Source organism: Mesoplodon bidens, assembly GCF_964165515.1.
Source record: "Mesoplodon bidens genome assembly, chromosome: 4".
Classification (NCBI taxonomy): domain Eukaryota; kingdom Metazoa; phylum Chordata; class Mammalia; order Artiodactyla; family Ziphiidae; genus Mesoplodon; species Mesoplodon bidens.
The window spans coordinates 54886030-54900127 of record NC_138160.1 but is presented as its reverse complement, the minus strand read 5'-3'; the positions used below and the strand labels follow the sequence as shown (position 1 = coordinate 54900127).

The 14098-nt window shown below is 43.3% G+C and overlaps 1 protein-coding gene across 8 annotated transcripts in view; it reads right to left on the bottom strand.

Moving 5' to 3' along the window:
* MAST4 (microtubule associated serine/threonine kinase family member 4) overlaps window positions 1–14098 on the bottom strand; it is a gene marked incomplete at its 5' end in the record, with an annotated part of 581401 nt that overhangs the window by 24641 nt on the left and 542662 nt on the right. For 6 of the 8 annotated variants that reach the window (XM_081231058.1, XM_081231059.1, XM_081231061.1 and 3 more), the window contains 5 exons: window positions 1958–2158; window positions 6636–6871; window positions 7208–7335; window positions 9133–9245; window positions 9677–9799. In XM_081231058.1, coding sequence (XP_081087184.1) covers window positions 1958–2158; window positions 6636–6871; window positions 7208–7335; window positions 9133–9245; window positions 9677–9799 — 801 coding nt within the window. The remainder of the gene's footprint in view (window positions 1–1957; window positions 2159–6635; window positions 6872–7207; window positions 7336–9132; window positions 9246–9676; window positions 9800–14098) is intronic. The other 2 variants (XM_081231064.1, XM_081231065.1) reach the window with 1 other exon arrangement.

Here is a 14098-nt window from a genome sequence, read left to right as displayed (position 1 = left end):
ATAGTAAAAGACACTCAGGCTCCAAATCTTGCCCTAAATAACTTTAACATGGTTCTTTTAGAAAAAACCTGGCCTGGAAAGCAATTCATCAATTTACCTCTGCTTTTTTGTAATATTACTGAACTAGTACTGATTAAACAATTTTGATCAAGAAAACATTGTAATGTTAACTTCTCTATAAAAGAATCATTCCTTATTACTACGATTAGAACTGATTCTCTTCATGTATTACCTGTAATTCTAGCAAGGTTTCTGAGAGGATAATGCAGGTGGATAGAGAAATTTTAAGAAAAACTCACTTCATATTCTTCAACACCAATACTATTCTGTTTTCCTTGTTTTCTGAACAAACACACTTTTAACTTATAGTTCTTATCACTGTTTCATCTATGTGAATCTAAACAGATCCTAACTGGTCATGTGAAATTGCGTGTCTCTGTGTGTGTGTGTGTGTGTGTGTGTGTGTGTGTGAAAAAGAATAACCTACAAAAAGATGCTGAGGTTTAAATGTGAGCTCAGTCAGGGCCAGGCTACAAAGGGCCAGCACAGCTGAAGGCTCCCGGGGTGCAGTGGGTAACATCGTGGCCACAGCAAACTGAAAGTATCCAGACTATCTTTTGCTCTAATTCTTATATCTGTCCAAAGGAAAACAATTAGCTAAATGTATCACTATCCAAGCTCCTTCACTTTCTGACTTCATGCGGCATCCTGACCCTTTTTTCCTGGCTACCTCTGTCTCATCCAAAGGCCAGGTGAACAGATGCACACTGGTGGGCAGGGAACTTCAACACATGCAAAGGCAGGAAGAAGACAGAGCGGATACACAGATCCAAACTGCTAAAAGAGCCAGGCCCCCGACCCTTTACCTCAGTACATTTTATCTTATCTCCTCAGATTGAATAACTGACCTACATTCACCAAGATGTGGGCTTTCTCATCAGCTCTCAAAGTGGACTGGATCACATCCCACTTACCTTCCTGACTGCAGCTGCACTGGGGCCATTGCCTTCTGGTTATGAATAGTCACTCAAACTAGGGAGATAGGTGTTTGTTTTATGGTGTTACACAGACATTTCCCAGAAATGAGAATATGCTACCGTGAGCATTACCCCCCAGGGAGCTTTTGTTTTTACCCAATTTCTTTCTGCACGAATTTGAAATTTCAACAATGTAAACAATCCCTTTTATACATGGTCTGTATTCTTCCAACTGCAAGCCATCTGCAATATAATTCGACTGCCACTTCCACTCTCTTACTGTTATTTGAGTGATAAGTCATAACCACCAGGGTATATATTTTCATCTCAGCCAGTGAAACTACTGTAGACTTTGTGATTAGTAGAGGCAAAACTAGGTTGTGGAAACATACTGCAATTGAACAAAACCATAATTAAGCCCAGTTTTTTAATATAGGGTAGAAAATAATACCAGTAGGAGGAAGCATAACCCAACAGACAGGGCTGGTAATCCTTGTAATTTCAGTGCTGTCTGTGACTCTGCATCCCCAGAAATGAAAAACTTATGTTCTCTGTGTCAATTTCCTTGTTAATTAGATGAGAAAAACTATACTTAGCTTTCCAACACAGATGCTGTAAATAGCTCTGTAAAGGATACAAATGATGCATAGTCTAGGGAAGAAAAATTATTCAGAAGAGGGAAATTTATCACTTAACTTGGGGGGCGTGGGAGAAAAGGAAAGAAAACAAATAAAAGAAATAAGCCTTTGTGGGAAGGGAGCCTGCCTCATCTCCTGCTGTACAAAGAAGTGAGAAGGAATAAACCACATATGCCCCTGGGAGCTCTGGAGGTCTTCCAGGGAGACACTCTGGAGGGCTGCGCCAGGACACCACCCGCTACTGTTTCAAGCCATCTTGTATGTCAATCGGCATTGCAAACTGGGGGCGGGGGGTGAGCATGCACAAATCACACGATGTCATGCAAGTAGATGTCTCTCTACCTCCTGGGATCACGAGGGACAGAGCACTGGCAGAAAGGGACTTTGTGACTTTCCCCGAGGTTTTCTTTTTCTCGGTGCTTTCTAATCGCTGCCGAGCCACGTGAGAAGTGGGTTCACTGGAGGGCTTTGAGGAATTATCTGTACTGTCCACACACTCGCTTCGTCCATTTATCTGATCCAAGTGCTCTGAAAAACTGCCAACTGTACAAAGAAGAAGGGATAAACATGTTCAGGAAAATCTGGGATAGGAGAGGTGGAGAGAGGGGGAGAGAGAGAGAGAGAGAGAGAGAAGGAAGGACAAACGCTGGGAAACAGACGCCCATGTGGGTTCATGAGTCCATGTGGTGTCAGGCAAACAGGAAAATCATGGGACCGGTTTGAGAAAAGTGGCGCGGAGGAGGAAGAATGAAAGAGGTGTCCATGCAGATTTCGTTCTACTTGTACACAAGTCCACTAACTCTCAGTTGACTCCATTTAACTAGGAGAATAATTACTTTTTAGAATCTGTCTTTTACAACCCTAGTAGAGACAACTCTTCCCCCTGACCCCGCCACGAAAGGCCATGACCCAAACGTCAGCTTATGAACCACGGGATGCCCACCGTAGAGTATGATCATCCTGTGACACAAATGATCATCATTAGCAATGCTGTTAATACTGGTTTTTGCTATGTGGACATCATGTAGTCACTTCATGGACATTTATGCCCATATCGTCTCCTACCATCTTTCTGGGACACACCTCACACTTAGGCTCAGGTTTGTAACTTACGGAAAAGTGCCTAAAGTGTCGCCTTTGACCTCCCACGCCTGCTTTCACGCTGAGCTCCTTGTACATTTCACAGGACAAGACAAAGGGTATGCTTCACCATGGTACCCAATGGTTCCCTACATCTTCTTGCCTTTAGACTAGACAGTGCCAAATGCTGATCTGCCCTGAAGTTACTGGGAGTGAAAAGATCCATCCCCCTCTAAGCCAGCCATCACACCTTCTTTATTTTTAATTTTATTAATCCTCAGTATACACTGGAGAGTTGTTTTTTTTTTTTTAGTTAAAAAATTAGGACTTCTCAGCAGAGGAACATAAGAGAACATGTAACCACACAGAAGGATGCAGAAATGGAAAATCACTGATACCAGTCTGGTAACTGCACACACCCAGAGTAAAGAAAGTTCCTTACTCTTGTCAGAAGTGACATGTTGAAAAAAGTCAAGTGACCATCCCTTTTGATTTCTCCTATTCTTTCTTTCACAGGCTATCAGTTTTCTGGGTCTTTTTTCTTTCTTTTTTAAATCACTGATAATACATCTTTGTCCAGGAAAAAACAATGCTTATCTTCTTTTTCCTTCTAAATGCTATATTATAAGGCCCCTGTGCTTTAAAAATCATCAACACTATCACCACATTAAGATATACCATCCACACAGAGAATTTAATACCATTATAAATGATCCTTTGAAAGATCAACCAGCACATTTTAAAGTGCTGACCATGACATTCTTTGCCTAGAGAAGAGGCTTAATCAGACTTAACTAACATTTCTGTTACAGTGCTATATACACATCACTCGACTGCACGGCAGGTTTGGTCCTAGTTCACAGAGGTGGCACAGACCCACAGGTGGGGTCCGAGCTAAGGGAAGCCTGGGACTTGGGACAGTGGGCTTGGGCATAGCACAGCTCATGGCCACCTACTGTGCTATAGGTACAGGGTAAGATTCACAAACTTCCACGTGACACCCATCCGACCTACTAAGGAAGACGACCTTAAGGCAAATATCAACAACCTTTCGACTTCTATATGCCAAACTCAGTCCCACATGACAGCATATCTATTCTATTCACTCTAAATGAAGAAATCGACTGCTGAGGGACTGGACAAAAACTGCTTCACAAATCAAAAAAATCTTATCTCAAAAACGTTCAGTTTGGGCTTCCCTGGTGGCGCAGTGGTTGAGAGTCCGCCTGCCGATGCAGGGGACACGGGTTCGTGCCCCGGTCTGGGAAGATCCCACATGCCGCAGAGCGGCTGGGCCCGTGAGCCATGGCTGCTGAGCCTGCGCGTCCGGAGCCTGTGCTCTGCAGGGGGAGAGGCCACAACAGTGAGAGGCCCGCCTACCGCAAAAAAAAAAAAAAAAAAAAAAAAAAAAAACGTTCAGTTTACTTTGGGGTAAGTTACACACTCCCTTCTCCTTTCTAATTTGGCTTGGATGGGATCACTGACAAGCATAAACTGAAAAGCTGAATCTTTTCACAATGAATAATTTGTTGGATGCATTCAAGCACTACACCTAAAACTTCAAGACTTACTTTTCACTGATTCAAGTACATTGCAGTCATGAAAAAAGAAACAGGTATAAAGCTGCACTTCCCTAAATGCCAGAGTGTGAATATCCAATGTTCTCTTTTATCATCCCTCCCTCTTGCCTCCGCCATTTCATCCCGCCATCTCATTTCACAGCACTGTATATAAACGTGTGTTTCTTTTCTGCCAGTGGTAGATAATGTCACCTTAATGTTCTGTAAATGTCAAGGATTCTTTCTTTTTGATGGTGGAGCAATATAAAAATCAACAAATTTAATTTTACCACAGTCACGGTTTTCAGATTCCCTAATTACCCTTGGCTGTGAGCAAATCAGCTCATCTCTCTATTCTGTACGGCCCCCGAGGTCTTTGATTATTTTTAGTGTGTGTATGGGGGAGACAGAGAGAAAGGTGGTTTGAATCTATTAATCATAATGCACAGCAGGATATAGACAGATTTTTTTTTAAATTGTGAAAGTAATCAATCAAATGCTTAGACACCATTCCCCTCCCTTTACCTCCTACCTTTCTGATAGTGAGTAGGCAGAAGAGACCAAGAGATCATAAACAATTCATCATATTCAGAATAAATGTGAAGCAGAGGTAACTCTATTCAGAGTAAATAATAACTAAGAAACAGATGAGAACTTAGTAACCAGAAATATAAAACACTGGACATATCTACATTTGACCTGATTACCAAGATGAACTAAACATGGTCAGGCATCTTAGACTACCAGCTTGTTTCTACACCACTTCTTCATTGCTGTTCTCTTGGCTCTCTAGATTTAGGACACGTGGAATTATCCTACATGGAAACAGAACTGAGGTGAAGAGAGAGAGGGAAAAAACCCAACAGCATTCTTCCCCATGATCAACTGTAAGCTCATGGGAAGCCCCACAGGACCAGACTTTTTAGTGAGGCGGAAATAAACCCAGCCTGTAAAATTTGTAATTTTGCAATGATTCAAAACAAGATGAAAACATTACACCACGAATATTCAGTTAGTTAAAAAAATGTGCATGAAAATTCTTGGAATCACTCATGGTTATCAATATAGCATATTGGATATGGCTTAATGAAAACATTTATCATAGCAACCTTAATCCATATCCATGTTTTTATTTTTTAAGCATAAATACACATTGCTCTGTAGAAGGACATGCTGTGCATAAAACTTTTATACACCGAATAATATTTGAAATGCACTTCAAGGACTTGCTATGAGGGATGCACAAGGCAGATCATCTAATGAGGACACCTCCGTGATTAAAGGCCCCAAGTATCCATGATACAGTAAGCATTCTAAAAACCTGTGGAGATACTGCTCCTGGTGTCAGGAAGGTTTACTTCACACAAAAGTGACACCATAAAGCGCCCCCTAGGAAACGCCCAAGCCCCGCTGTTTCTCACACACCCAAAGATGTCTTAGGGTTATTTGCGTCAGTTATCCAGGGGCTGGGAAGGCAGCTTGTGTGCAGTGGAGTTGTTTCATAGGCGCACGAGACACCGATTTGAACTGTGTCCGTATTTCTGACTCCCCTCTCCCCATTCCATCCGTGAGCCTCACAGAATAAGCATCTTTTTATTCCCCCTTAAAGAAACTTTATATCTAAGTTACTTTTGAAGTAAAACACTTCAAAAGTATAGATCAAGGTATGAGGTATTTTTTTTTTTACCATCAAATATACAAGATGTTTGCCCACCTAATTCCTTGCTTGTCTTCTTTCTTATATGTCCCTGAGATTCTCATCAGCCTCTGTTTCTAGCCAGCTATGCAAACAGAATAAGCATCTTGCTGCACTGACTGAGGGTCTCACGTGCACACTGCTTGGTTATTGGGTATAAGTGGTCCCATAACAAAACCCAACTCCTCCAAAGAAACAACCACCCGTCTCAACAGTAGAAGGAAAACTGGCTTACACGGTACCTTATGGGTGGTGATTTAAGACATCGTTGAGGGTAAGTTTGACCATCTGACTATTTAATAGGGTCGCTTACTTGTAACTTTGAGTTAGATGCAACTCCACAAGGCATGCCTTTGTACCCACAACAGAGAACATGCTCCCTTACAGTGTTCTGACAGCCATCAAAGGACGCCACCGAAACCCAGCAGAGGATGTGAAGGCTACAGGTGAAGCAAGCAGGATGTGCTGTACAGCCATGCACTAAGGAGGGGTCTGAGACATCTGATCTCAGTTCTGAGGAGCCCATCGCCCAAGCTCAAGGAGTGGGGCCATGGAGAGAGTCTAGTGGCACAAAATGCCCATCATCGCTGCCTGGCTGGGCCAGGCCTGGGACTCCAAGCACCAGCAGTCACTTCTCAATGTGGTGGGTGATGCCTGGACGGCAGGGCCACGCCCAGGGCCTTACCTGACAAGGTGGAGCTGCTGATGGTGCTGGCCGGAGTGCTGACCTCGGGCTCCTCCTGAGCACTCTCTGCAGGGGGGGCGGCTGGCTTTTCCCGCTGCTCATGCAGCTCTCTGGGGTGGGGAGCAGGCTCATCTTGTTCTGCCTCTGCTGAAATAGCCAGTTTGGGAAGCAGGCCAGAACCGACTTTATGTCTGTTGCTTTCAGTATCCGAAGAGTTGGATGTGGATAACTGTTGCCTTAATTAAAAATAAAAAACAAAGTCATGCATCTATACATACTATGAAACTGTGTTCAAGGTGAATTTTGGAAGAAACCAGGTGAAAATGGAACTGAGGTAGCCTAACCAAGACATGTCGAGGGCAGTGATTCTTACAGTGTGGTGCCCAGACCGATAAAATCAGCATCCCAGGGAACTTGTTAGAAATGCACATTCTCAGCCCCTATCCCAGATCTCCTGGGTCAGCAATCTGCTTGTACAGGCCCTCCAGAAGATTCGGATGCACACTCACATTTAAGAGCCACTGTCTTAGTAGCTGCTGTTTATGATATTTGTTAACAAGAATTTCACATACATTTCAGAATACTCTGAACTCCAGCTTAATGTTTCCGTGGATGGCAAAGTTGTGCTTTTGGTTTTGTCCCCAGGGTCTTCCTTCTCTTCTCCTGGATTCTGAGTACCTCGATCTATACTGCTGAAAACCTGAAAGACAAATAGTCAGCACTTATTAATATCTTCTTGAAAGGAATTGTCAGAATAAAAAACCAAACAAATCCTGGCAGAACAACCTGAGACTATGACTGAAGTTTGAATTGGGACCGTGTATTCAAAAGGTACTTTCCAATGCTGTTTACTTGAGTCCTGAGGTGAGTGGTCAATGTACAATTTTTTCCTTTTGGAGTGGGGAGCTATGAATTCATCACCCTCTCACCGTATCTCACTATGGACTTTGTATCTGCAAACAAAATCCATAGATGCATTGCGCTTTCTAGGCCTGGGATCAATGCACATGTTAGATTACTTTTTAACCATGAAGTCAATCAGAAAAAGAAAATCACAGAGAAAAAGATTTAATGGCCCCCAGTCAGGGGCGGGAAGGAGAAAAATGAATTGGAATTGAGGGCGAAGAGAAGAATAAATTACCTGTTTCAAGACATGTTGGGGGGAGATGCAGTGCATATTTGGTTAGGAGTCAGAGGTACTTACTTGTTTGGCTTATAAATCTCACATACAGACAGGCAGTTTCATATGTTGGTACCAGGATTTCTGAAGGGGATCATAGCTTAGGCAAACTGAGAGCTCTGCTGTACCACAAGGAAGATGGAAGCTAAAATAGGGAGCTGAGAGCCCAGCCCAGGAAGCGCTCACTATTGCCCAACCCAGCCACTTGCTGCTCTCATGGGAATGGACCTTAGACCTCCTATAATCTCCTGGGATTTGGAGGAAGGTGGGTAAAGAACAGGAGACAGTGGGCAGGGAACAGTTTAGGGGCTGGCTTTGATGGGCCAGAGAACAAGTACTGGGAAAGCCCACACTCTGTGTTATCAAAGCTTCTGTCCCGGCTCTGGGCCAGACCTGCACCTCCCCTCCAGGGAAATCCCTACCTCTCCATGTCCTTCCTGTAAATGGGGAGGGCAGTGCCAGCCAATTTGCAGACGCACCCTGGGCAGTTACTCAGAAAAAGATACGGAACACTTTAAAATCACTCAGTGCTGTAGAAAAGCTACACAATAATCATGCAAACTGCCATGGCAACAGAAAATACATCGCTACTGAAAATAGCAAAAGGAAGGTAGGATGCCCTCTAGGTTCATTTCTATCTTCCTAGGGCCCTGCCCCCATCTCAGGACTATCAGGTGTGTCTTCGTTTTGTTTGTCTTTTAAATCTTACCACTACCAGTGAAAAAGCATCTTTCTCCGATGTCGATTTTATCTTCTACCATTTCCAAAATTCTAGCTTGGCTTCCTAGTGCCCCTTTAATATAATAACTTATACTTTCTATCATCGGTTAAGAGACTTTCTCATTCCGCAATCAACTGTCCCCAAGTGTCTGGGCTTATGTCAAGGACCAAGCTTTCTCCTTTGTGTTGTGTTCCATGGGATACTAGAAGAGGGCTCTGCACACAATGAGCTCAACATTCTTCACTATAAGATGAAAGAAATGGAAGGATGCCTCCAAGGCCCAGCAGCACTGAGCTAGACCAGGGTCAGCATGTAAATGGTATCAGGTACTCCAATAATGACTATGAATGCAAGTCTCTGCCTCCATGAAAAAAGATACTAATCTTTGGATCATGAAACAGAGAAATATACCCCTGCAGGGCGGTAGGGACTCTGGATTATCAAGATGGGGTCATTACCCACCCCCGCAAAAATCTCAAGCCCCAAAACACTGCATGGGGTCTTTACAATTCTGTGCAGCTGTTTAAGGCACCAACTATCTGACCAGTAGGAGATTCTCCCAGAGACCTTCTATGTTTATGCCATATTTTACTTACTTTAGAAAACCTATGTGAACATGAGGAAAACTGCCTTATTTCCACACTAAAGTCTTCGTCATTTGTGTCATCTTCTTCCTCAGTCTCCATATGATGGTACTTCTCTGACCGCGCTGCAGGAAATGTTTGGAAACAGTTCCAATTATTCAGAATTTCAGTTTTTAATTTAGATATTTTAATTATGAGTTTTAATATCAAAGCAGCATTATGTTTCAGAAGCCATGCGTTCAAGACTGGAAGGTACTATCAAAAGTAGAGCTGAGGGCTTCCCTGATGGCACAGTGGTTGAGAGTCCGCCTGCCAATGCAGGGGACACAGGTTCGTGCCCCAGTCTGGGAGGATCCCACATGCCACGGAGCAGCTGGGCCCGTGAGCCATGGCCGCTGAGCCTGCGCGTCCGGAGCCTGTGCTCCGCAACGGGAGAGGCCGCAACGGTGAGAGGCCCGTGTACCGCAAAAAAAAAAAAAAAAAAAAAAAAAAAAGTAGAGCTGATTTTCTACAAAGTAAAGGCCAAATAATGTTTTATGTCAGATAATGCACGTACTATCAAAATAACTTGTGTCATCTTCGGATTCCAGTTGGGGAATGAATTCTGCCTTCTGTCTCAGCAAACTGTTCCAGTCTAAGGAACGGAAGAATCGATGCTGTTTGACTTCATACGCACCACCTTGGGGAAGGGAGAGGAGGGGAAGGACAGAGGGAAACGTGTTAAATGATCCTCCCAGCAAAGGTAAGAACCAGTTTCAAAGAACAACCAAAAAAAAAAGAAATCCAAAAAAGAGTTCTATCAAGAGAGAACTAAAGAAGTCAGAGAAATCTTTTTCATTCTACAACCAAAACCTCCAAAAATTCTTCCATAATTTATCAGCAGGAGATTTGATTTTGCTAACAGCAGTTGCTACGGTACAGTTTTTCTTTGTTAATTCTTCCATGACTTCCTCCATTTTTCAAAGGTTAATGATGTGGCCACTTAAAATCCCATTGTGATGAACCTGGGGACGTGGACACACACTGGCCCAAAGCAGACTTGCTCATTACAAACCCCAAAAAACCTAAGAAGGTGCAAAATGTGTTCACAGCAATATTTCCTCTGGAGGTAAGGTTTTAATAAAGATGAATTTTCCCTAAATAGTATATAATGGTTAACATTTTATTGGATTGCTCATTAGCATTGGTAGGAATTATATTCTGTGGATTACAGATTCTTAAGTAAGAATATTACTCAGCCATAATAAGAAATGAAATTGAGTTATTTGTAGTGAGGTGTATGGACCTAGAGACTGTCATACAGAGTGAAGTAAGTCAGAAAGAGAAAAACAAATACTGTATGCTAACACATATATATGGAATTTAAAAAAAAAATGGTTCTGAAGAACCTAGGAGCAGGACAGGAATAAAGACGCAGATGTAGAGAATGGACTGGAGGACACGGGGAGGGGGAAGGGTAAGCTGGGACAAAGTGAGAGAGTGGCATGGACATATACACACTACCAAATGTAAACTAGATAGCTAGTGGGAAGCAGCTGCATAGCACAGGGAGGTCAGCTCGGTGCTTAGCGACCACCTAGAGGGGTGGGATAGGGAGGGTGGGAGGAAAACACAAGAGGGAGGAGATATGGGGATATACGTGTATGTATAGCTGATTCACTTTGTTATATAGCAGAAACTAACACAACGTCGTAAAAGCAATTATACTCCAGTAAAGATGTTAAAAATAAATAAATTAAAATAAATTCAAGAAAGGAGGAAAAAAAAGAAACTGGCAAACCTGTTTGATAGATTTATAATGCATGTGATGAACATCAATCACAATCCCTAAGTTTTAGGCTTCTTTTTGCCAAGTTAGCATTACAGCACAGTTCAGTGAAACAATATTTTTAATTCACTTCATGATTTTAAAGAGAGATTTTGGAAGGGCAGGCCCCATCAAAATATTACACTATCCCTCATGTAAAGAGAAGAAGGTACACATTTTATTAAATCCCAGCATGAAAATCAGACCCCCGCCCTGCCACCAACATGCACACTATTGATGGGGGAGATAAGGAAGAATCAATCTTCAAACAATTCCAGAAAGAGAGATTTCTTGCAAGACTGGTGCCAGGGTCTAATCAGCCTCCCTACCAGGAGATGCCCCTCGATGTGTGTTGCAAATGCCTCTTTAATACAGTTGTCACTCATGCTTCTCATCCTGTCCTCAGTGGGGTACGAAAGGAATAGGATGAGAAATTGCATCTGAATGAAAAATGGGCTTGGATCTTGGGGCTGGGGAACTGTCTGTAAGGTTCAAAGACGTGGCTCTGTCCCCACTGGGCCCCTTGAGCATAAGGGGCAGGCTGGCTAGAGCTCTAAACCCAGCCAGGGGAAACCAGTGTTCTGAAGACAATGGAACAGAGAGAAAAAAAACAAAGTGGAAAAATCATCCTCCAAAAGGGAGAATGGGTTCTTTACAAAGCATTTGATTAGAATCTTCATATAGAATTCCAGCCAGGCTTTTTCCGTGTTTATAGCACAATACTCAAGTCTGATGTTGATCCCAACAGCAATAGCATTAGCAGCTATTTGAGGGCCAACTTTGACTAGTATTACCCTAGATGCTAGAGGAAATTGCTTCTTTTAATTAAACCACTGAAAGTAACCCCACGAAGTAGGTATTGTCAACTCCATTTCTGGATGGGGAAAGTAAATAAGCAGTAAAGCACACTGGACCAAGATTACTATGTGAGTAAGGGTTAGAGGGGCTGAGCTGAGGTCTGTCTAAAAACACTCAATGCCACAGCGCCACAGGCCACATAAGGGGGAGGCATATTTCAGTTTGGATTCTACCCTGCCATCTTTCTCGCATCAGTTTACAAATGGATTCTCGACTGCCGATCCTGGGGAACACAGCCAAACAGCCAATTCCCCAGCACCTCTGCCCAGTCCAACCCCAGTCCTCCATGTATCCTGGTTCTCTTCTATCCCAATCAACATCCTCAAACACAGCTGCCAGGGACATTTTCTTCCAGTGATCTTTTCTTGGAGAAGTTAAAAGGGCTTAAATATTTATCTATCCAACTCCCTCACTGTGCCAGTGACACTGAGGTCCAAAGAGTCAAGCCCTACTTAGTGGCCCACCATGCACTATCCAGCGATGACTATGACTCCAGCTGCCACAGCAAAGGACAGCTCTGACACGCCCAGGTTGCTCAACTTTACCCAGAAAAGCATAGTTCTCTAGACCCAAAAGCTCGAAAGACACTTCCAGACAATATCCCGAGTTTTTGCTCCCCGACCTGCTAACCTTTGGGACCCACCCACATCGGTGAGAGCGTTTGCTTCCTCTCTGTGATGAGTACCAAATGGGTCCTCCCCAAGGAGCCCCAGCCCACTGCCGACCCAGTGCACAGTTCTCATCCTTTGGCCTCTGTGCCCCACTGAGAAGCAGGTGCTTCTCACTGGGTCATGTTTCTCATGCACTTTTGGAGAGATGGGGAGCAAAAGAATGAAATGGACACACTGGGGAAAAATGAACTCTGGGCTAAACCGTTGGTATAATATAGATGATGGCTTTACAAGCCAAATGCAAATCATCAGACACAGGAGCTCATGCAAATGTCAGCTCTCACTGTAAGAATTCACCAGGAAGGGAAGGGAAAGCAACAATTTCTTGAGCTCCTATTATGCACTAGGTTAACGTACCAGATACCTTCATAAACATGCCTGCACTCAATCCTCACAATAATCCCTCGAGGTGTGTAACATGCCCATTTCCATAGATTAGGAAACTGAGACTCCGGGCAATAAAGAAAGGACTCACGACCTCCCAGCTGGCTCATGGGTGGGAGTCAGTCACATCTGAGCAGCTCTCAAGGCCAGTGAGCCTGGCTGCCCCTCAATACTCTGCAAGTTCAACAGTAGAGTTCAAGTACAACAAGGTCCCAAATTGCAAGTTATGCTTTGGCACTAATGTTCTCCTTTGAGTTTTCCTCTCCCTTCATAGAAGCTTCTTAAACATCCATTATGTTCTTCACACTCCTTTTCTCAGTCTCTCTAGTCTCTCGGGCAAATGCGCACTTGCACATTTTCACGGTGCATTATTTTGCCCGCTAAATATGCATTAAATCCAAAATGCTGTCATTGGAAGCAGCATGGCAAGCCTGCGAGATTCTCAGCCTCATTCTCCGGGCCCTACTGGGACCTGTCACGTTGGATCTGCCTGTTTGACAAGCTCTCCTTGACAATGCTAAGAGCTTGGGCAGGGTCTTTTAAATGTCTCTTTTGAGCTTCTGCTAGAAGATTTGTTTCTCAATCTGTCAAACCCTGGAAAGACCAAAAGTAGCAGTCAAGCAGAAAATGTGCAGAGAAAACTTGCAGTGTATAATATATAAACATGGATGTACTGACCACCATCATAGCCCTGTCTTGTTAAGTAAAGCCGAATCAAGTGTCCACATATTCTTAAAGAGGACAGAAATGGGCAAGATACTAAGGAGGAAAACCCTCGAAAGCGACACACGAACACTGAAGGGAACTCTTTAGGGGGTGTGCTGATTCCAATATATTTTTAGCCCTACCTTAGGACAACACTCTCCTGGGACAGCTGATTAGGATATACAAATAGATACTTGTATTGTTGTAGGACAATCTTAAAATGCCACTGTTTCTCATATCTGGCTCAAGTGAGTAAAATCACCCCGCAAAACTCTGCCCCACACAGAGCCTTGACACCCATTCTTGGACAGCTACTCTTATCGCTTGAACTATAAAGCAAATCTAACCGCAGGTCACAGATGGTGGGAAATAACCAGTTTGCTAGTCACTTCAGACAGAAGGAAAACCAAATAGGGCGACAAGCAATATAAAGGATTCTGTCCAAAGAGTTCAGTCAGCCCAGAAGTAGGGGCACCACCACAATTTCTAAATCTCATATGTCCAAAGGGGAAAGCAAGAGATTATATATGCAGAAAAATAAAAATGCTAATAC